The sequence below is a fragment of the Ambystoma mexicanum genome, chromosome 6q (genome assembly GCF_040938575.1).
Source record: "Ambystoma mexicanum isolate Mex_15411 chromosome 6q, UKY_AmexF1_1, whole genome shotgun sequence".
NCBI classification, from domain to species: Eukaryota; Metazoa; Chordata; class Amphibia; order Caudata; family Ambystomatidae; genus Ambystoma; species Ambystoma mexicanum.
Window position 1 is genome coordinate 747,572,143 of NC_090937.1, and position 24,614 is coordinate 747,596,756.

A 24,614-nucleotide genomic window follows, 5' to 3' on the forward strand; every position below is an offset into this window, starting at 1 on the left:
ATTTATGAGCCTCCCGCTGGCTGCACTTATTGAGTTACCTGCACTCCCCCACACCCCATGGCACTTCTTCCCTTCCACTTCCCTGCACTTGCGCGAACTGAATGACACAAGGCCTAGTAAGATAGTTGTTTTTGTCCCCCCTCTGTTTCCCCCGTCTTGTCTTATCGCACCTAGAAAAACTTGTGTACAGGCACCTTATAAATGCCATATCGTAAGTATACATTCTTCCCACTGACTCAACATTCTCTCAGTGACCTCATTCACTCAAGCACACAGGGAAAAAGGATTTAGCAGCTAATTTTTATTTCCAAACAGCAACTACTCTTTGAATACCTTATTGAATAGTTATTTGTAGATCTTGCCTTTACAATTCAAATGTGCCAATTATACATAGTCACAAGTAAAACAACCATGAAGTGCCCCCCTGCAACTACCGATGTCTACAAGGAAGATGCATTGTAAATGAGTGGTAGTACCCAAATCTTAAAAGGGAACAGAGTCCAAGTCCTGCATTCCAACTCGACAAGACCTTGCATTTGTTGTTTCTTGGAAATCAAACCTACTCACCAATACCTCTGTCAGTTAACCAAAAGTTTAAGAGCTCCTCAACATATACAATTAGGTTTAAAAACCAACACCGCCTGGCAGTTTTTGATTCAAGTGCTCACCTGCAGGAAAGTCATGCAGCACAAGAGCATGTGGAGTGTCGCTGTCACCATTTCCACCAGTGCTGTTCCGGTCCTAAATAAGGGCAACAAAGAATTTTCATGAAACCGATGAATAAATAAAAAAGGGGTCATTATTGATTGACATTTTGCCTGGAAAATCCTCCAATGCCACCATACAGAATAAAATGTGAGGCAAACGATATGACACAGACAAAAAAAACCTTCCGACACACCCCACCTAGGGTAAAATAATGCTGTACTTTCACTGTGGCAAAGTCACCGTATAACACACATTATGGGGAAATGGAAAACTGGGTGACTGGGGAAGCCACCTACTAACTGATGCCACCCTTGGAGATGGTAAATGTACTATCTCCCTGAGCTCCCCCAGCCCTCCCTTGGGCACGTCATCAGGTGCTGCAGCTAATGCACAGATGAGGAACCACAATGCATGTCATCCACATGGTGATGTGCCTTATGAATAAGATGAGACAGGGGTTATGTGTTAGAACTATTCCCCAGAAGGAATACGTTACTTACATGTAACTCCAAGTCTCCAGCATTGGTATCTTGCATGGATTCACATGCTGTGAATATTCCCTATTGTCAGGCTGGGAATCCTTCGTAACAGTGCAGTTTAAAGTTAAACTGAAAACTTTCAGTCATGTTTGTGCTCTATTACAGTCATTTTGGGTCATAATGCCCACAGCCAACAGGAACACCTCCCTAAACTATTCCCGTCAGCAATCTTCCGATTTGGCAACATGTGAGTGGCAGTAAGAGCCAAAGGACGAGCCATGTGGGGTAGGTGGGAGGGTCGCATGTGAATCTATAAAAGATAACAATGCCAGAGAACCGAAGTTACAGGTAAGTAACTTATTCCTTCTCCAGCATTGGATCTCTCAGAGTCACATTCTGTGAAGTTATTACATAAGTAGTATTACCACAATCTACAAAGGTGTAGGCAAGCTCCCAGCATAACTTACCACTGGATACTTACCAACCTCAAGCAAAAAGGTTCAGCAGAACCGATTGGCCGTATCTAAACTCTTCTGCGGAATCCCTGTCGACACAGTAGAACCTGGTGAATGTATGCACTGATTTACAGGTGGCTGCACGGCAGATGTCAGGCAGCGGGATTCCGGAGAAAAGCAGTAGTTGCATCCATCGCTCTGGAGTGTGCCCGGGGCCTGCCAGCCTGTTGATGGCCGAATGAAATGCAGGCTGCAATCCATCTTGAAATGGAGGACTTTGAGAGAGCCCTTCCCAGGCCCCGAAGGTCCAAATGAAACAAACAGTTGTACAGAATGACTCAGTACATGCCACATAGTACTTGAGGGCGCGCACAACATCCAGCGTGTGCAGGGTTTGCTCTGCTGGAGACGTCGGCGTGCCAAATAATACGGGTAAAACCACCTGCTGATTAAGATGGAAAGAGGATGACACTTCTGGCATAACGGTTGGGTTAGTATGTAGAATAGCCTTGTCCTTGTGAACAGTCAAATAGGGTGGATTGGATGAAAATGCCTGGATCTCACTCGCCTGGCCAATGTAATGGCCACCAAGAACGCTGTTTACCAGGAAAGGTGTTTAATGGATGCTTGGTGCATAGGCTCGAAGGGTGGACTCATGAGCCTTGCGAACAGCACATTCAGCTCCTACGACGGAGCAGGAAGACGGACAGGTGGAAAAGATAAAAGCCCAGGCAAGAACTCCTCCACCAGCCAATGAGACCATAGGGATGGCACCCCAGCGGAGCGGTTGTACCTGGAGATTGCTACCAGATGCACCTTAAAGGAAAAATGCGAGAAGCCAGACTGGGATAGCAACAACAGATAAGGCAATAGGTCCTGCAGTGAATGGTTTGAGGTCGCAGTTGATGGTTCCTGAACCACAATTGAAAACATTTCCACTTTATTTTGTAGCACTTCAAGGTGGCTGGAGCTCTTGGTCTGGCCAAGACCTCCTGACAATCTTGCGAAACTGATAGAGCCCCAAATTCTAAGAACACAGGAGCCAGGCCGGGTTGTGGTGCAACACAGCCCTCTGGTTCCTAGAGAGGAGCAATTGGTGCAGGCACAGCTTGATTGGCGCATCTTACGAGAGGGCAAGGAGGCCACTAATATCAGTTTGCAACGATACAGTCTGAAGGTGTGTGGTACTCGAGGCATCAGAGGAATCGGGGGAGGAGGGAATGCATACAGAAATGTCCCCTCCCATGAAAACTGTAAGAAACCTGGTGGTATTCTCAAAAGTAGACCTCGAGAATCCCTTTTTCAGGTTGGCAGGGAAGGTCTGGCACTCTCAGATCCCAACCCTGGGGGTGGACGAGCAAGGGAGGATCACCTGGATAGGAGAGCCCGGGGTTGTGCTCAGGGAAATACCCCAGGTTAGATGCAGTATTATACTGGGGAGGAAGGAGAAGACGAGATCCCTGAGACCTTTGTAGGTTGTACCACCCCTGTCTCCCTTCCTCCCAAAGAATCTCCCTTATTCAAATCCAACAACCCCTCCATATCTGGTAAATCCCTGTTTTCTACCCGAATACTCCTAAATATTCTTCCCCATGGCCCTCTGATTATTGTTTCCCCAACTCCCAGTCTACTTTGACAAAACACTACCGTTACTACAATCCCCCTTATTCATTTCACGATAATAATCCTGATCATTCCCGTTTGTTTCACAAACCCTACCAATCTCACCCTTCTTAGTTTACCAACCCCCCATCCCCTTTCCTGCCACAAACACTTTCTCACGACACGAGAGAAAATAGACTAAAACTAAAGCCGGTTAACTAACATGTCCTGACACAAGGGCCAGGCAAAGTCAGGCAGTTGACCAGAATCACACACACCTAGCTGCCCTTTCCCTTCCGCACAGGGATAAAATTTGACAAGACACCACTAGGACTGCCTTATTATAATTTAATGGTCCTAGCTTGCTCCTATCTAAGATTAAGGTTTAGATTAGGTGTTTTCCAACCTACATATACAGTTTAATAAACACCCTTGAACTGTGATCACTTGTGTATGTCTTTACTGTTGCCACTATGATTTTCTTACAAAATGCAAAGGAGTCCCCAAGGCTCTCCGGTTGGGGAAGCGGCAGGCAAAGGTCTTGCAGCGGCTGTTGTTATAGGTTGCAAAAAGGTCGATTTCTGGTGTGCCCCACGTCTGAAACAGGCAAAGCTGATCGTCGTGCAGCTCCCACTCATGACAAGAGTGTACCTCCCAGCTGCACGCACCCCGGAAGTGCCTGGAAGTGCTGTTTGGGCTGTCACTCTGCCCTACACCAAGTCCATTGCGCCTTTGCTGTAAGGATTTGCTTCCTGCTTACAGACGCGGTCGGCAAGAAGAAGCACAGCGTTTAGAAAGCGCTCGAAACACCAAGAATCACAAGTAACTACCAGTTGTGGTTGAACTGTTATACGGGGACTATAGCACACTTGACTCCTTCACACATTCCTGTGGGCCAGTACTTTGGTCATTGGGCCAGTACTTTGTTCACTGAAGACTCGTAGCATCCTCGTATTGTGCAATCCCGTTACTGAGCTTGCTTCTTGTAATACGTACTTAAACACCCCCTTTTTTCTTCTTCCTCATAGGACCTGCCAATCACTGTGGGAAGCTCTCCCCCCCCTGCGCCCGCCCCCAAGACTTCCTACAACTAGGCACGGGTCCGCGCGCGCACCCTGGAAGTGCTGTTTGGGCTGTTCGGGTGTTGAGGTGGCCCCAAGCCTTTTTTTCATTGTTTATCAGTTGAAAGTGAATGCGTCTTTAAATTTGACATGTATGCGAGCAGATCATAACGTGAGCCATTGGTCTGCATGGGAAACTAACGATTGTTATTGAGTGAGGATAGATACTTTCAAATTTGATAGCATAACACGTGACGGATATACGTCACCGGCATAGCAAGACAGCAAAACACTATTTATCCCTACACAAGTTGATAAGGAATTATGGCCAGTGGGCTAAGAAGCGGGAAGGGGTGCGAGAAGGCATTAAAACTAGCACCTCTGATTGAAGAAGAAAAAATGCAAATCCCGTTGGAACAAAACACTGGTAGTGCAACCAATGGCAACTCCATAACAGTAAATGCAGAAGTACACACACCATGCATGCACCCACACGGAATAGTTCTGTTTCCCCTGAAGGAAATGTACGAGGGAGAACATTCTGTACAACTCAGCTTTCTGAGTATACGTGAAGACCCACATGTAAAACCATCTAGCATTGGGGCAGGTGGCTTGTTGAAGCAGGGAATCTCTGATGAGTCCATGCTAGCCCCAACCAAAATGGCGGAGTTGGGAAAAAGAGTTTGCATGTCACTAGGGCCCTTCCACTCCTGCTAATCCCAGACATGGAACCATTGAAGAAGTACATCTCTTCGGAGCAAGCTGCATTAACACAGATCGTCCCCAATTCCCTTTAATGGAACCTCACGATTCAGATTCAACTTCAATTAATACATCTTTGCCTGCTAACACTAACAACTTCCAAAACTATGAGCTAAATCGCAGTACAGCTGAAGGAGCAAGAGCGTGCTCCAGTCCGGTTGATCCGGTGTATGTGGGGCACAAATGTAACGCTGGTTTTGTCATTGACAAGATTCTTGCGCATTATTAACGCGGAACTTCAACAAAAACTAGTCGAACACAGTGTTTTGATGAGCCTAGACCTTTAAAGGATGTTTCATGAGTAATCTGGTAAAAAGATACAGGGCAGCACTCTGCCAGATACATGTCTAATGTCTTTGTATTTATATTTATATCAATGTCATTAGGTTAAAAGCAATAGATGTGGTCTACCTCAAAGACTTTGAAAATAAAGTGTTTGGGCATATGTGGAAACCCAACGAATGTTTTTTACTAAATGAAATCCTATCAATGCAAACTGGTTTTGTACTATGCAATATTCTAATCGAAATTTTTATCTATGAACTGTAAATATGATTTAGACTTTTTTTTACATTTTAGTCCAAATGATAAATGAATTATTATGAAATGATGTATGAAGAAAAAGCAAAATGACAAAATATTGTGTAAAGAAAGAACATGAAAGAAATTGTAAAAGTTTGTTAAACAAACTAAACACAACAAATAAAAAAAATAATAAACATGTACCTCCCAGCTGAGGGTGTCTGCCAGGCTGTTCTGAATCCCTGAGGGATGAGAAACATGGCGTGCTGTAGGGCCCAGTGCCACAGAGCTTCGGCCTCCCTGGAAAGCCAAGGGGACCTCGTACCTCCCTGCTTGCGGACATAAAACATCAATGTTGTGTTGTCAGTGTGAATCCGAACCACCTTCCCTGTCAGGAGGGGGAGGAAGGACTTCAGGGCCTAAAAGATGGCCTGTAGTTTCAACAGGTTGACATGCCGGCTCTTTTCCTTCTCCGATCAAAGGCTCTGGGTGTGTTGGTCCTGACATTAGGCGCCTGAGCCCTCCAGTGAAGCATCTGTCGTGATGATTAGGTGCCTGATGGTTTGGCAACCTGTAGGATGTGCCCTGCACCAGATGTTCTCACACTGACCACCAGGGAAGACTTTGCCTGAAAACATGCGTCAGGGCAATGCGGTAGTCCCAGGACCCTGATGGTTGGATCTAACTGGCATCCAGGCATTCCTGCACCAGCTCTTATGTAGCCGGCAGTTGGTGATCAACAGGATGTATGATGACCGCATCCACCAGCAGGGATTGGTAGTTGCAGACTTGTCACCTAGGTGCCGCTGAGATATCGCACCTTTTCCAGGATAGCCAGCACCCTTTCGTCCGAGGTCCTGGCGGTGCAGGTGCAGCTGTCTAGACTTGCTCCAAAATAGAGTGCCTGTTGCGATGGGAACAGGCACGATTTGGGGAAGTTGGAGAAATACGGTTGCTGAAGACACTGAATGGTGGTTGCGGTGTTGGCAGTGGATAGGGAGGGGCTTTCACCAACCAGTCTAAATACGGGTAGATGTGGATGCCCCTCCATTGCAGGTGCGCCACCACTGGTGCAAGGCATTTGGTAAACACCCGCAGAGCAGACCACAGGCCGAATGAAGGGCCTTGAATTGATAATGCACTCCTGCCACCACAAAACGTAGGTAGCACCGGTGTGAGCAGAAAACAGGGTTGTGAAAGGTCAAGAAATCTCCTTGTTGCAGTTGGGACAACACTTGTTGGTGTGATCATGCAGAATGTTTGTGCCGTGAGGAACTTGTTGAGCACCGTTACATCTAGTATGGGTCTCCACCCCCTGGCTCGCTGTGCAGTGATTCTTTTCTTACCATGAACTAGCGGGAGTAGACGCCTGTGCCCACCTTGTCCTTTGGGACATTCTCCAATGCTCCCTTTAGCTGTAGAGCTCTCACTTCCTGCAACAACAGGTGTCGCAACTTTTCTGGTCTGTGTGCAGGTGGAATGTCCGGCGGATAGTGCACGAACTCCAGCGAGTGGCCCTGCTGGAGGAGGGATAGCACCCATTCGTCAGTCATGATGTCTGCCCATTCTTCGATGAACCTTGACCGTCATCATCCCATCGGGGTGCTGAAGCGGGAGGACCAGGCCCTGGGCTGGTCATGTTTGTTTGCCAGACTGGCCACTATTTTGGGAGGAGCCACAGCACCGTTGTGAACACCTGTAGGCCTGGGACTTTTTTCTGTACTGGTGCCCTGATAGTATAGGGTCTTGTAAGAGGAGGAAGATTTGTATGTAGAGCGGTTATCCCGCGAAGTCCTGCCATAGCGCCCTTTGTCGGAACAAAAGGACTGGTGCCTTTGCTGTAGCGTGCCCAAGGAGCAAGCGGTTTCTGTGTCCGTTTTGATGGACTGCAAGGCCTCATACACCTTTATTTCCAAAAAGGGCAGATCTGTCAAAGGGGATATCAATGATGCTGGACATCGGGTCTGAAGTCAGTGGCCGTTAGCCAACCCTGCCTGCATAGAACAACTCCCTTCCCAAGCTGGCGAAACCCGGTATCAGCGATGTCCATTGAGAGTGTGAAGGCATGGTCTGACACCAATTCGCCCTCATGCAAGATGTCCATGGCCTCTTGTTTCTTGTCTTCCGAAAGAAACTCTAGCAGGGGACGCATTGTGTACCATAGTTCACGGTCACAGAGTGCTAGTATGGCCATTGCATTTGCTGCCGTGATAGTCATGGCAGCGGTGGTAATAACCTTATTGCCGAAGGCGTCGAGACGTTTGTCTTCCTTGTCTGGAGGGACAGAGCAGGACGATGGGTTAGCTGACTTTTTCCTGGTAACAGCAGAGACAACAGAGTCTGCCGTGGGTTGGGTTCGGAGGCAAGTTATGACTATTTCGGTTATCAGGTTTATGGATTGTGGTAGATGGAGCTTGCAGTTGGAAAAATCAAACCTTGCACTTATAAGATAGAGTTTGGCAATTGCAAGGTTTAAGAGGGACCAACTTCAAGAATCTATGAGATGCAGTCAGACAAGAAAGCATTCATGGGGCGGAGATATGGGGATACTGCCCCGTTCAAATTTGGCTTTAACAAAAAAAAAAATGTTGAATTTTTTTGTGTGCATAATGTGATGAATTGCAGGATTTCGTTACTTCGCAGAGAGGAGCCCTTCCTTGTGAGACTAGGAAAGTGAGCCCGCTATGCAATATTTCCCCTAGTGGTGGCGGCAAGCGGGATCTCACATGGAGAACCTTCTCTCTTGTGGACAAGGACTCCGGTTCAGTCAAGGAACTCCCGAACTCTCATATGACACCATCAGGGCCTCAGGAAATCCAACTTGAACAAACCACTGTTTACTATTGTGACACTACTTCAAACACTCAAATGAAAATCAACTATACTGTGAAGAAGAATAATAGAGGAGTAATACTGATCATTTCCCCATTGAAAATGGACAATACTGTGAAGAGTCGGAATAGTAGAGTGATGAAGAAGACTTCATGGACAGTGAAAGACTATGATCCTCCGCTGGGGAGGACCCAACTAAGCAGCTTAAAAACAGGAGAAGGACTCTTATCACAGAGTCGAAGCCGGGACAGAAAATCCCAGGATTGTCAAACCTGCATTGCAGCAACAGCAGAATGAAAAGAGGAAGTCCTGTGAAGGCAACCAGCTGGTGTATGAAGAGAGCTGGAACCAGGAGAAGAAAGGGGAAAAAAAAACAACACAGACAACCTGCTGTCATGAGTGGTGGCGTGACCCAAGAAGGGTGGACAGTGCCGACCGGGAAAAACGCAGAGACTTCCACGACCGGGATACACGGAATGAGTGTCGAGAGAGCAAGAGGGTCGGAAAAGACCATGAAGCCAACCTGACCAGAAGAAGAGTTTCCATCCTGAGAACAGGACCAGTGACGCCAAACCCCTGGAGAGAAGTTAACAGTTACAGCAGGAGACCAGGGAGGGATGTCGGAACTAACAAGCATGTAAATAATACTCATCTCAGTGAATCTGCTGATCAAAATTCAAGAGTAAACGTTGCTGGCCCGAAGGCCGAAATGCCAATGATAAGGAATTAAGAAATATCAAAGAGGAGAATAACAAGAATAATTATCTCTGTACCAGTGAAGGAGGGGGCAATCAATCGGATGGTAGAATAATTCGGCTCCTTCTGATACTATACGCATGCGCAGCAGCTGAACGCTCCCCAGTCTTCGCTGGAAGCCAGCCCGGTAACATACCACACCATTCCTTGGCTAATTCGCTCATAGCTGTTTGATCTCTTGATTGAGACTTCCCCCTCCCTTCCACAAGGCCGCTTGTGGTCCAGGTTAAGGGTCAACATATAAGACTTGATATACGGCGCTCAGATCTTTTCATCGAGACGCCAAGTTTCAGCACGTTGCCTAAAAACAGGCCTCAATATGTGCCATCTCTTTCTTATGAGACACAGCATTTTAATTTTACTTTTACGCATCTTGCTACTCTGCCATAGGACCCTGTGAAGTCTAGGCTGGGTTTGTTTACATTGTTTTCAATAAATGGATGTGTAGCGCACTAAGGTTGACGATCGAGCAGCCAGTCTCACCATGTGGTCTATTAACTAGCCTTGTTAGCTCACGTAGCTAGCTACATACTGCATGTCACCCTGAATCCGCAACAATGGCCTATTATAACTAAATATTTTGGCTGCATCTCAATAATAAGGGACATTTTCGACTCTCCAGATAGCGCCTCCTGGTGCTTTATTGATATCCAACGCCAATCAGATTTGGTTGTCATTCCATTTTTCCATTCATTATAAGGCTTCCCATATTTAGATATACTTGTATCTGTTGCAGGTTCCGGTGGCCTAGATACCAAAAAAAAAAAACCTGTCGTCAACTGGTATCCACACTGCTCCACCGCAGTCATCACGCACTTACAGGAGACAGCCGCTGCCTTACACCAAATTGCAGTCCTACTGGTAAGTGCCTCCTCAAACCCACTGGCACTGTGCTATCTTGCATTCATACAGCTCGCTGTGCACAGTATCAATACAGCACTGAACAACAGCTTCTCTATCTGTTCTCTTCTCCCGTCAGCACCTTCAATGGCACCACCAATGCCACACATTGCTGACATTCTGCCTCACGATTCCCTTTGCCGAAGAGCTTAGGCCTACCAGGTATTCCTCTCAAAAATGTGTCTGTTTATTAACACCATGCCTTATTAAGAATAGGCCATATTCAGCATACTTAATTATTGCTTGCAGTTGCCTACAAGCCTCGAAAACTTTATGACTATACTATTGATAGTCCTCTACACCATTACTTCCCAGCCCGAAGACACTTCAAACGACTTGTTGACACCTACATTTTCCAATTTTATAAGGCTCCGCCATCATCACACTTTTGGCCACTTAATACCCATCACTGTTTTTGTCCTTTCATTTTTAGAGGACATCCAGACCTTTTGTCAACACGTCTTTATCATACAACATTCCAACGCTCTTCAGCACCATGATTCCTGGTGAAAGTTCTGAGTTTTCTAGTTAATTGTTAAATTCTGAGAAACAAGTTTGCAATATACAGTCTCCGAACTAGAAACACCAAAAGTGTCGACGTTTGAAATGTGCCATGATCATGTTTGTAGTACAAACACTTTTGCTTACTAACCTTACCTATTGTAGTATAATTTTGAAATATTTACTGACTATGTCGGTTACATGTATATGTCTTTTATGTTGTAATTTTTAGAAATAAACTTTGTTTTAACTGCTTTTTGTTATGAAAGTGTGACTAAATACTGCTAAATGGAAAAATCCTTAGCTTGATGTAGTTCTCTGTCAATATTTACCTAGCGTCAAAGGGAGAGGTAGCCTTGACTCTTTTTTGTTCATTTAAACATGAATTGCACCCTCACGAGTCAGGCCCCTCGTTACCAAAAAAAGAGGGTACTTGTCCATCTTTTAATGACAGGATTCCAAGCGTGCCATCCTCTTGAACAGAACTTCCCCTCGGGTCGTCAGTTTAAGTGACATCGGCCTCCTGGTGAGGTAAGTCTCTGAAAGAAAATCAATCGGTCTGCTGGGTGCCAAAAACGTAAGTATCCAATGTTTTTTGGTGTTGAGGCCGGAAGTGCGGCATGACAACGAACCTGCTTGCACAACGGGGAAGAATTAGGAGCAGCCAGAATAAACCGTAAAGTTTCTGCTAGAATAAGTCTATGTGCAGAATGCCTTATTAGGGCTACGGTCTGCAACGTAGGCGGTGTAATCGCTCCCTCAGAAGACCCTTGCACCTGTCACCTGCTGGCTGCACTTCTTGTTATTGTTTTGATCCCATGTACAGCAGTGCCCCCTCCCCTCGCGCTATCCCAATTTCACTTGGCCTACTAAGATCGTTGTCTCTGTCCTCCCTCTGCTCCCCCCCCTTCCTTGCCTCGTTGCGCCTCGAAACACTTGTGTATAGGCGTGTTACAAATGACATATCATACATATTTTATATTGATGTCCATAGAGGCGCCTCGTTCAAAGTTGAGTTCCCTAAAGTTGAGGGCAAAGCCTGTGTCACCATGCCCATCTCGTCGGTGGGGACTTAATCAGCCAGTGCGTTTCCAACAAGGTGCGCAGAATTAAGTTTTGCTGTAGCTTGCAGAGTAGGCACGATGATTGGAACCAATGGAGGCATCAAGGAAATATCCTGGCAAAACACAGCACCCAAACCTAACATGCGTTGCTACATAGTGAGGAAAGAAATAGGTTTTCACACGTGGAGTAGTTTGAACACAGGGCCGACTCAAAGGCCAAATGCGCACAGTCGTCCACCCTGCAACTGTGTGAGCGTGGCTTCCAGTAAATGTGGTAAGGAAGCTGGATTACTAGGAGCAGTGGCCAAAGATACAAATTCCCAGGTGTAACTAGGAAAAAGGGGCTTCTACAGCCCTCACAGTACCGCTTGGGCTCCACCCCGGCTCCACTGAATAAATATACAAATCGCCCCAGCTACGACAGCTCTAAGGGCTCCTAGTCAGAGGGACCCCACAATCCCTGTGTAACAGTAAGATGGAAAAAGCAAAGAGTCAGAATACAAGCTCTGTGCCTGTATCAAGACAAGAAAATAACCATACAAACTACTCACGGCTCAGCCCAGAGGGTACCATTCAGAAGACTTCGGGCCAGTATATCATTTGTGCTGGCCAGGAGCAACACGCACCCTCGCCCCCGCTCGGAGGGCCACTGAGAAATATCGGAGAAAAGTATGAGAATGTATGAAATCCAGCAGTACGCGAACAGTGGTTCGATGACTCGGAGAAGGCTCAGAGAACTCTAGAGGAAAGCACCTAGCACGTAGCATAGCACAGGATCATCAAGCCGCACCAGCGTTGTTGAGAGTCTCGCAATCTGGCCGCATCCGACAACCAAAAACTTCAGTGTTTGGGGGCTCAGTTTATTCATCCCAGTATATTAATAGCAAATAAAGGAAGAGTGGATGAAGAGTCCACAGAGGAAAAGTTGGTTCGGATCAGAACAACCAAGTCTGAATACAGGGAGTAAGAAAGACACTGCAGGTTGGCAACAAGGAGAAGGGCCATAAACCTCGGATAAAACAAGTTACTTCTGTACAGGAAGAAAAGGGGACAACCCAGAGGTGGAAAAGTCCCTTGGAAGAACTAAAAACGTGTTCAAGAAACCGCAAAAAGCTATTTAAAGATAGCTTTCTAAGGCTGAGCAAGCCTTTGCAGGAGAAGAGTCATTATCTTGGACCACTTTTTAGGTTTTTTTGTTTAGTTGTAGGGTCAGGACAGATTCGTTTTGGACAGAGGACAGACTGTTTTCGACTACATTACTAAGGACAAGCACCCTAGTTAGTTTTGTGTTAGGAAGGGAAAAACCCTTAGAACAAGGATAGATGGGCCTTTTTCTTATTTTAATAAAGTTGTACTAGTGAAATGCCTCCGCTTAGTTTACCTCCTTCTCTTGACCAACCACAATACACCGAAGTCAACACCAACCCTTCTGTTACACAATGAGGTTAATTTGAGATGCAGTGACCGCTTAATTGTCACAATACCTCTTTTGTATTGGATACACTTATGGTCCGCCTCCCAGCTAACAAAATTTACAGAAGCAATGCAGGACCTCTTGATGCAGGAGGGTGGCTGTGCACTTCCATGGTGTAGACATGCCCAGCTTTAGCAACTTATATGTAACAGCCTGAATTATGGTCTGAACCAGCCGCTAAGGACTTGAGCGCAAAACCAATGGCCCAAACAGCCTTGTATACTAAGAGGAGGACTGCATGGTCGGTCTGTTCTGCAACTCTGCTCGAGCCTTAAGGTATTGGGATTGTAAACTTGTATTTAGCTATGAGACTTATGCGGACTTCATTAGACATTATGCATGTTCTCTTTTTTTCAAATTCCGTTTTGGAATGTTACCCTTATCATACTGCACAGAATGATGGGATGCCTGTCCCTTTTGCCTGGATGTAGTTGAAATGGAAATACACTTTGTACTACTATATCTTGATATAATGAGAGTAAGGATTGCCTATTTAACACTTATTTGTATTAGCAATGGCATCTTTAATGTCTTAATAACCATGGCATTTTGTAAAAGGCAATGTCTAGATAGTAGTGTTACCTGTCGCCAAGTTCCTACATAGAGCCTGGTTGACAAGAAAAGTATTTTTAAATGTGTTAAACGGATGGATTACAAACCTTTTTAACCTAATCCCTCACAGAGTATATTTATCAAATGATGAACCATAAGGATATTTACTATAAGGCTGTAATCCATGCACATATGCAAGGATTGCGATTGTTTTATGCCTTTTAATTTCTTGATTTTGCTCATTGATTATAATGTTCATTGTTTTACATTGTTTAAAAAAAAAAATGTTAAACTTGTTTATTTTTGGTCAGCGCACAGGAAAACATTGCATTACAACAATTCGGCATATGTTACATTTTAAGCCATTTTCAACATCCCCTAAGGTTCCGTCCCCACCCTCTAATTCTGGCTGCCTTCTGGATCTTGGTCCTCTGCTGATTGAGCCAGGTCCCTGTCCTCTGCCCGTTGGGCATTCACCACCAAGCGTGGCTTGAATGTTAGCGCTGGGAAGCGCTCCTCATAGTCTATCAAGGGCGACCAAATGTTTGTGAAGCGGTGAAGGTGGCCTCTGTTTGCCGCCATGGTCTTTTCCGCTATGAAGATGTCCCAAAGCTTCAACCACCACAGAATCATTAGGGGGCCTTCCGGGGATTTCCAAGTTCGAGCTACTGTGATTTTCGCGGCCAGAAGCAGTTACGTTATGAGGGCCGCCTGCTTGCCAGATCTCGCATATATGCCTGGGACCGGGATCCCCAATAGGATTGGTTCTGGATCCAGTGGTAACGTGGACTGGGTGAGGTCTGCTATGGTGGCGATACACTGGGACCAGAAGTTCGCCACTATTGGGCATGTCCACCACATGTGTAGGCAGGAGCCCGTCATGCCACATCGGCGCCAGCATAGCGGGTCCAGGGACTGATTGAAGTGGTGTAGTCGAAGCAGTGGGTAATACCATCTTAACAGGAGTTTATGCGCACATTCCCAGTTAGTAACGCAGAAAGAGGACGAATGAGTACGTGACTAGATGTCAGCCAAGCTTGGTCTTGAATCGGGTGTCCTAGTTCTGTTTCCCACTGTGACATATACGATGCTTTAGCCGTAAATAAATTTGTCTGAAATAGTTTGTATAGTGCTGAAATTCGCCCTCGGCTCGGTGGATCTGCGGCTGTTAACTCGAGGGAATCTAGTTCTCGTGTGGCTGCCATGCGGGTCTGGGGATGCAAGCACCAATGTCTGATTTGGATAGAAGAGAACCTGTCGGTCTCTGAAAGGCCAAAGGCGCTTTTACATTGGGCGAACGTCAACGGCTGAGTCCCTTCGAATAGCTGATTCAAGGAGTTGAGGCCCCCCGCGATCCAGTTTTTAAAGTTCGAGGGATGGATCCCGGGTGAGAAGGCCGGGTTGTGGAACACTGGGGCGGATGGGCTTAGATCCCTTTGGGATGCCTCTGGATTTGCGTGCCCAGTCCTATGCCTTTAGTGTCTGTTTGGTTGACGCTAAGATGGATGGCCATGTCCGCTGCAGTGAGGCAGGCAGGTGTAAGAGAAAGTGGAGGGGGAGAGGCAATCGGTATTGTTCTATGTCCATCCACTTGGGACGCCCTGATGCGATGGTCCAGGCTCGAGTGTGAGCTATCTGCGCCGCCATCTGGTATCTTTGGAGGTCAGGGACCCCAAGGCCTCCCTGGCTTGGGGTACACAGCATGGTTTTCTGTGGGATACGTGACTTTCCCCTTCAAAATGAAGTTGAAAATCTTCCTCTGAAGCGGAGGGTGGGGGATTATGGTGGGGAGGGCAGAGCAGGCGTAGAGGAATCTGGGTAAGAGGTTCATCTTACAGGCCGCAATGCGACCTATTAGCGATATTTCCTGTGAGAGCCAGCGATCCAGGTCTTTTTCAAAGTTCTTGAATAGTGTCGGGAAGTTTATCTGGTAGGTATTTCCGGGGCAGGTGGGGATCTGGACCCCAAGGTAGGGGATAGACTTTTTGCTTAATGGGATTGAGCAATGGGATCTAAAGGACTCCTTGTCTCCGCGTTCTAGGCCTATTCCAAAGGCTGTAGATTTTACAAAATTGATGGAAAATCCCAAGACCCTCCCAAACCTGTGGATTTCTGCTAGGGCAGCCCTCAGTGACTGAGAGGTGTCTGTTATGGTCAGCATCACGCCGTCCGCGTATAGCGTGATCTTATGTTGGGAAGGGCCTACTTGGAGGCCTTTAATTCTGGCGCTGAGGCGGCTTCGTTGGGCTAGCGGTTCCATTACTAAGGCGAAAAGAAGGGGGGAGAGAGGACATCCCTACCCGGTGCCGCATGTTAGGGGGATTGGGCTGGATAGTAGGCCGTTCACCCGGAGGAGGGTATTCGGCGCTTGGTAATTCGCTAAGACGAGCTTCAAGAAGGAGGGTCCAAAATGGAAGGATTCCAGGGTGTGACGGAGGAACGACCAGTCTACTTTATCAAATGCCTTGGTCGCATTCAAGGCCAGCAGGGATAGCTTTTGCAAGTCTCGCTTAGCTATCTCAATCAGATTGAGGACCCTACGTGTGTTATCTGTGGTTGCTCTATTCATTATAAATCCTGTCTGGTCTGGATCTATAATGTTTGGGAGTACTTTCGCTAGTCGGTTTGCCAAGACCTTCGAATAAATGTTCGCATCTAGGTTTAATAAAGAGATGGGTCTGTATGCAGCGATATCTCTGGGGGTCTTTTCCTGGTTTGAGAGCTAGAACTGTGATTTATTCCTTCATTGACGGGGTAATAGATCCTGAGATGGCTAAGGAATTAAAGAGCGCTGTCATGGGGGCCAGTAGCTGGGGCCGAAAGAGTTTGAAAAATCGAGGCGAGAACCCATCTGGTCCCGGAACTCTTGATTTCAGGCTTTTAATGGCCACGTCAACTTCCTCGCTGGTAATCGGGGCTTCCAGCTCTTCCCCTCTTGTGGCTGTGATGTTAGGTAAGGCGCCTCCTGCAAGTAGATATGCTGTTCTTCACTGAATCTCGGGGTTGCCGACATTGTATCTGCAAGGTGGGCCTCTGCGATCCGCAGTTAATCACGATCAGCGAACTGCACTGTACCCTGGGGGTCCCGCAGGCCTATAATTGTGTTCCTCTTCTTGACTCTCACAAATTTTTCCACCAGGAATTTATTTGCTTTATTACCTCTGGCGTAGTAGCTTTGTTTTGTTTTGGCTAGAAGTTAGGCTGTATTCTCTGCATAGTGGGCCTCCAACTTCTTCCGGGCTGCCTGCAAGGCTCGGTAGGTTCTCGGGGACCAGTTTCTGGATTTACATACTGTCTCTGCCTCCTGCACCTTGTCCTCCAGGTTGCGGCGGATCTGTTGCTTTTGTTTGTGGTAGGCTGCTCCTCGGGAGATTAACACCCCTCTCACCACCACCTTCATTACATCCCATGTGTTCGCTGGGGAGGTATCTTCATTCTTATTTTCTTCAAAGAACTCTTTTATTGCTTTAGCCACCACGTCTCTTGTTGACATATCTCCTAGGATCGGGTCATAAAGGGACCATCTGCGTCGATGGGCCGGGTCAGGGTCATGGGCTCTGAGCGTTAAGGTTATTGGGGCGTGATCGGAGAGGATTCTAGGCCCGATGAGGACTTCATCTGTAAATGCTAAGACCTGCGGGGAGGCCAGGAGGAGGTTGATGCGTGAATAAGTTCTATGTACGTAAGAGTAGAACGAGTAGTCCCAAACCTCAGGATGGAGGACTCTCCAGGTATCCACTATGTCCAGAGTTCTAAATAGTTTGAGTAACGTTGTCGCCGAGCCGAAGTCTCTACGAGCAGGGGGATGTGACCTGTCTATCAATGGGTCAGGAACTCCGTTAAAATCTCCTCCCATGATAGTTTGGCCCTCAGCAAATGGTGCGAGGGCACTTTCTAGGGCCGAATAGAATTCCTCCTGCTGCTCATTAGGAGCGTACACCAAGGTCAACGTGTAAAGTTGGCCGAAGAGTCAGCATTTTATCGCTACAAAGCGGCCATCTGGGCAACGCAAGGAGTCCAGGATTTGCGGCCTGAGTTCCTTGGCAAACAGGATCGCTATACCACCCTTCTTAGTTCCATTCGGCTCCAGAAACTGTAGCGGAAATTGCCGATCACGGAGCCGGGTGAAATCGGCCGGGGTCAAATGTGTCTCCTGGAGGAAGACTATGGAGGCCTCGTCGTTCTGTAAACGCCTCAGTATCGCTTTCCTCTTCTGCGGGGCGTTGAGACCCCTGACGTTCATTGTCAAGAATTTCAGTTTCTGGTGTGGAGGGGGAGACTCCTGGGCGTCCTCTGGTGGGGGGAACTGATCTGAGCGGGGAGGATGGAGGTTCTCAGCCATCATCTAGGGGCTTAGATTTGGCGTGGTTTTCCTGCGGCTGGGTTTTATATTTCCTCCAAAGGGAGGGTAAACATTTAGTTGAGTGGGGGGCCGAATTTTCCAATGCGGTCCTTACCACGGCCAACTGGGCTATAACTGTCCTCCCAGCCAACAGGGCTAGGATCAAACCACATGATTGGGTTCGTCTCCAAGGGTGGGTTGATGACATACTCATTGGAGTGGGGTATGGGCCGCTCGGGACCCGCGGCATCACTGGATTCTTCTTTAGTTATAGGATCAGTCATTTCGTGGCCGTCAGTCGTGGCAGGATTATTTTACCTTACGGCGTCTCTGTGCTTTAGACCAGGGCTGCTGCCGCTGTCTCTGGGGCAGCTGCTCCGACTCTCCTGGGGGACGGAGTGGGCTGTGGGCGGGCGAGGCCTCCGGAGAGTTTGGGTGTAGGATGGACTCTGTGTCCTCTAGATGGCTTATTTTGCGCTGGGTTCCCTGGAACGTGAATTGAAGTGTGGAAGGGAACAGCCATCTGTAGCGTATCTGTTGGTTCTGCAGGAATAGGGTTAGGGGTTTAAGGGCTCTTCTTTTCTGCAGGGTCATCAGTGAGAGGTCTTGGAATATCTGGAGCTGAATACTCATGAACGCGAGCTTGTCCTTGGTGCGGCTTATAGCCGAGATGGCCTCTTTAGTGGTGTAGAAATGGACCCTGGTAATTACATCCGGGGAAGCGTCCAAGTCTACTCCTCGTCTTGGGTGCAGCCTAGGAGTGCGGTCCAGGATCAGTTGGGCTTTGTCCATGTTTGGGAGGAGCGCTTGGAAGAAATTGCCTATATATTCTGGCAGCTCTTTGTCTTGGATCGTTGATGGGACCCCTCGGATACGCAGGTTATTTCTTCGAGCCCTGTTTTCTAGGTCCTCCTGCTTAAACTCGAGCACTTCATTCCTATTCTGCAACGCTTGGATCTCGCGTCTCATATCTATTAGTGTGGCGTCGTGACTCTGGGTCAGATCCTCAACTTCGCCCAGCCTTTGCTCCGCCTCTGTGTCGTTGATCTGTCTGTTCCATTTGTGTGGACAGCTCTGTCATGCAGGATCGAAACTCTGCTTTGATGCCCCGCATGAAGGCCTGGATGTCTTCCTTAGTGGCCAGTTTTCCCTGTTCCTCGGGAGCCTTCTGTGGGGTTAAATTCGGGGAGGGGTCCGATTTCTTTGTCTTGTCCGCTGCTAGCAGCATGGTAGAGATGTCCGAGGATTTGGTTGCTTTAGCCAGCTCCGCCATCCTGCGGGGCTTACGACTCCGAACTTTCTGGGACTGTTATGCTTAAATTGAAAAGGTTAGCCAGGCTCTAAGGATCTCCTTATTTGGCAGAGGCTCCCCGGTTGTCAGTTGACGATAGGCTGTGGTCCCAAGGAGGATTCGGAGTGCCGATCACTAGGCCTCAGCCGCGATGGAGAGGAGGAGGCCGAGCCTCTGATGAAGCCACTTGGGATCCGATGATGGCAGGGGGGGGTGGGGGAGGATCACTCCTGCCGTGGAGCTGGAGACCCGGTACACCCAGGGGATAGTGGAAACCAATGGGCAGGGGCGTCCCAGGAAGCAACTGGCTAGTGGGGCGCGGCAGGGAACTTAATCCCAGGCTCTTGTAGTGCTGGTGTTGAAGTTGTGCTGGGGTCGCTGTGTCGCCAGCACGGCACCTTGGGGTAGCAGGGTAATGTCAGAAAGCCGGGAGTCTCTTGCCGGGCTCCCAGGAGGTGCCGCTGTTGGTGGTAGGCCTCAGGCTGTGCTTAACTAGGGGAGAGTGGGCCAGGGCGCCCCTGGAAGTTGGGGGGGGCCTAGGAGGTGCACAGCAACGGTAGAGCCGTCAGACCCTCTGAGTAGCAGCGGGTCGCCAGTACCATCCAGGGCCTCGCTGCAGCGTCCTCACCTTTTCTGAGCCCGGAAGACCTCGGCCGCCACCGTCGGATGCCTCTGGGGAGCCGGATTGCAGCAGGCTACTGGAGGCTCCCTCGTCTGTCTCCGGGGGGCGATGCTAAACCCAGGTTCGGGAGCTCCCGCTCGACCAGCACCGCGGGCACGGAGCTTGTCACCTCCCCGCAGAAGTCACTCCCGAGGATTGGGGGGAGGGGAAGGCGCTCCGCCGCCCGAAGTCGTTCCTGCACGACTCAGTCAATGAGCCTGCTGGTCTCCCCTGTTACGCCGCCGGTGCCGTCAGCTTTCCCGGGGCTCCACATCAGAGTCTGGGCAGGAGGGGCTCCTCTCCTCATGCTTCTCATCTGGACGAGCGTTTCGTCCTGTCCGCCATCTTGGAAGCGCTGGGCCAAGTCTGGGCTTGCGTGAGGGACCAGGCGATTTCAAGGCCAACCAGAGGGTTAGCGGAGCCTTACTGGGCAGCAGCGGGTGCCCCTGGTCTTCCGGTTGCCATAAATCTGACCGCTATATTGACCCGATCCAAAACGATTAAATTATAGCTCTTTGCCGCGGGTTCCGAAACGGAGGCCATCCGGGAAGACGCCGCATCACTGGCGCTCCTGGCCACGCCCCCCATCGTTTTTAAATGTAATGGTGAACTATAAGAAATTGTATGCTTTTTTAGGTTATTTTAATATTGTTACGCATTGATTGTGATTACATTTGTTTTATGTTGCCTAATGACTTATCAAATAAAGCTGGAACAAACAATAACAGAGAATGCTGTGAAGGAAACTTTAAAAGGCTCTAAATAGCAGGTGAACGCCTTTAAAATACTGGTTGGGATAGAACAAACATTTCCTTTTATGTTCAGAAGACCAGGCAGGACCTGCATGGTCTTCCCAAACCAAACCATAGGCTGAACTGTCGAGCTCCATAAAAGCAAGTCAACCCACTATGAATTTTATCAAATAATTGACCCGAGCAGGGCATAGTTTTAGGACTCTGTCTGTGGCAGAGATTACTGAAGCAGATGGTATACCCTGCTCAGTGATCTGCACCAATGCACCGTAACACTTTCTGCATCTTCCAAGTGGCGATGCCTTTAGTAGCTTTTAGTGCAACACAGAGGGCACCAGGAGGCCCGGATTGCAATTTAAGAAACAAAATGTGGTGATAAACCCTGGAACGCTCAGAGTATTCCATCTTGCTAGAGGGTTGATTGGGTGAGTTGTTGCAAGTCTTCTTGATAGTCTTCGCTGCAACCAGGGCTTTATTCTGCCTCTACCATGGCAGGTATTATCCTTCCATGCTTGCAAACGCAAACACAGAAAGGGGCCTCTTTGCCACATTAACAATTCACTGATTCGGAAATGCTTTGTTGTCTTAAGAGAAGACAATTAGATTTTTAGCAGTAAATTGCACAGTACATTTTACATTTTTTGAGTGGTTGGGAAAGCAATGGAATAGTGAGAGTTGGACCACACGTCTTTTGTTTAGGCTGATGGAGCTGAATTGGGGCCATCCCTGTATTCGATCCTGGCAATGCTCACACTTTGCACGGCCCAAGCAGAAAATGCTCCTGCCACTTCAAGTTTATTTGCCAATATTTCCCTGAAGCCTCTTGTGCTTGCAGCAGCATATTCAGCCCAAAGCATACTGAAGATCGTCTTTTGGTGCTTCTAACATGACTTGACACATATAAGGAAGAGTCTTCTTTGAATTGCCAATTATATTTATCGAGGAACCATCTGCACTAGCTGTCCAATTTTCCTGTAGAGACGAACTATGCTTTCTGTGATTACAATAAAAAACGTTCCTTAGGCAACAGTGATGTGCCGCTTATCTCTCTTTACAGGCACTCGACTAGAGTGATATTAAATTGTCAACTATGGTCTATTTCTGGGCCAATGCCTACCCTCAGTAACAACAAACGTATATCGACTTATATGGTGGGACCCACAGTAGCACACGTGTGCAAAAAAAGCTGCTAAAAAGGAGTAGAGAAGAGGGAATGGGATTCCTTTAGTCTGTCCTCCTGTGCAATTCCATTAAAAATAATTTGTATGCTGTATTTGTTATTCATCGAAAAAAAGCCAGTAAAACCTCAACATAGGAAGCCATTAAAGATATCCTGCTTCCAACATGAAACATGTCTGTCCATACTTCTAACCTTTTAACTTTATTATTGTTGCAACACTTGTCCCTCTAAGAGCCTGAGATTAATTTAGTGGCATCACAGCTATGCTCTTAGAAAAGAGATCATTGGGTCAGGTCAATCAGAATTCGATTAAGCTTTTACAGTCATGGCAGCAGGTAATGGTTGCTCAGTTGCTGAGTTTGGCTCCATAAACAGATAGTCAGGACTCTGATGAATGGAAAACATGCTATAAGTAGTATCGCATTTTCAATTTTGACAAAAAATGCCTTATTGTCTAACAACTCTTGGTTGCTACCTGTACAAGCTCATCACCAGAAGAAATATCCTTCACTAATAAAAGGTTCAAGCAGCATTTGCCACTCGTTTACATTTATTCAATTATTCCTGCAAGTCCTAATCTCGTAATTTCTAGAAAGCATTTCCAGTCAAGCGCTCGTTTCTCCCATTTATAAAAAGAAAACTTTTTTCAGTAATGCAGGCTTTTTAATGGATTCTAACTATGCATTTCGCTCAAAAAGGTTTTGCTTAAGGTCTACTTTGTTTCTTAATAATTTAATCCTCACAAATATCAGGCTGTCCAAAACCTTTCCTGAACGTGGGAGAGTTTGAGTTAAAATAATTTGTTTGATTCAAACTGAGCTTCTTTGCGATTTACTAAACCGAAATGCGTGGAATTAATTCTCCAGTCTGTCGCTGTCAGCAAAAGTCAAAAGTATGTTCCCTGCTACATTTTAAAGATGTTTAAAACGGTTTTACTTTGTTCTAAAATAAGGCACATGTTTTATATGTGGCCAAGCAATGCATTTACAATTATAGGGAAATTATGTTTTCAATGTTTATAATTTATTGCGGATTGTTGAAGTCCTTGCAATAAAAATATTTCGCGCTAAACTTACCAACTCATGTGCTCAAAGAATCCTTTAATTACACAAGACCCATTTGGGTTGTGGTGATTTTTAAAGCATGTTTATGTTCAAGCTACTGGGTTTGCTAAATCCAAACTGCAGTTCTCGCACATGTAGCACAGTATCAGCTGCTACCACTAATAAATGTGCACGCCCACACTTTAATTATAAGGGTTTTATGAATATTTTTGTTTCTGCAACTACTGCAATCACCTTTTAAACAACCACGTGGGAGAGAGGTGTTTGGTTTATTATTTATTTATTCATTCATTTATACCGTGCCGTAAGCCCTCAGGCATCAGGGCGCCAAAAGTGAGACAAGGACGTATACTAACAGGATAACAAGACACAGACGTAAAACATAGTGGAGTTCATGGACCATGGCGACAAGATCACCAACATCCCCGCCCCACCCACCAAATACCTCGAGAGACACTTTACTGTAATGCGATTATCTATTAATGCATTGTTGTTAATGTTGTGCTTATCTGTAAAACCCAATAAAATGTTATGAAAAAAAAAAACATAGTGGAGTTGTCAAAGGAAAGTTATTCTAACTCTGAGAAAGGAGTCATTTAAACAGGTGAGTTTTAAGTTTCTTTTGGAAGGTAGTGTATATAGGCTCTAATCTTAAATTAAGTGGTAGATTGTTCCATTTGGTGGTTGCAGCCTGTATGTTGAAGGCTTTACCTAGGCCATTTGTTCGCTTATAAGGTGCAATCTTGATTTAGCCCTGTACTTCTGACCTAAGGGCTCCACCTGCTACATAGCGGGTGATCTTTTCTTTAAGGTATACTGGTGCTTTTCCATGTATACAACTGTGTACCATGATCAGAGCCTTAACCAGGATTCTGTTCTCAACAGATAACCAATGCAGTTCTCTTCCATCTTCAGTGATATGATCCTTCTTATTTTTCTTTTTTATGATTCTTGCCGTGTTGTTCTGAATCATTTGCCATTTTGCGATGCACCATTTATTTGCACCTAATAGTGTTCCATAATCCAGCCGGGAGAGTATTGTTGCTCTGGCTATAGATGCACAGTTTTTCTTGCTCAGATAAGGTCGAATTGCCCTGAGGAGCCGTAAATAATAGGAGCAGTTCTTACTCATTTGCATAACCTGAGCTTCCGGACTCATTGAGGCTTCCATGAATACCCCCAGTGTTTTCACTTTGCCAACTACTTTTATGAGGGGAGTCATAAATAATAAAAGACTTGTACTGATGGTTTAACTTTGCCAGAGCTTGGTTTGATCTGAAGACCATGAGCTCTGTTTTCTTGCCATTTAGGCACATCCAGTTGTTGTCCATCCAGATTTCAATTGCCTTGTATAGTGCCTTGACTTTGGTACTGTCTTTTGTGTAATTACCACTCAGCTCTACCACCAACTCGTTATCGTCTGCATAGTTGGTGAAATTTGCACAGATTTTATCCAATACTACACAGAGGAACCTGATGTAAAGGTTAGAGAGGAGCAGTGATAAACTGGCACCTTGTGGAACCCTACAGAATACTGAATGTCTAATGGGAAAATGTATCCCCGCCAATGGACTTTGGACTTCCTTTCTGAAAGAAAAGATGTTAGCCAGCCAATTGCTTTTTTAGAGCAATTGGCTCCCTTCTCAAGTGCCTGTT

At 46.7% G+C, this 24,614-nt stretch overlaps 1 protein-coding gene and 1 long non-coding RNA gene across 5 annotated transcripts in view; one reads left to right on the forward strand and one right to left on the reverse strand.

The window, feature by feature from the left end:
- Positions 1-24,614, reverse strand: part of SH3D19 (SH3 domain containing 19) — a 1,396,196-nt gene that overhangs the window by 229,173 nt on the left and 1,142,409 nt on the right. For all 4 annotated transcript variants that reach the window (XM_069631268.1, XM_069631267.1, XM_069631269.1 and 1 more), the window contains one exon: positions 669-741. In XM_069631268.1, coding sequence (XP_069487369.1) covers positions 669-741 — 73 coding nt within the window. The remainder of the gene's footprint in view (positions 1-668; positions 742-24,614) is intronic.
- The window catches only part of LOC138516274 (uncharacterized), a 158,877-nt gene that overhangs the window by 16,715 nt on the left and 117,548 nt on the right, over positions 1-24,614 (forward strand). The gene's annotated exons all lie outside the window — the stretch shown is intronic.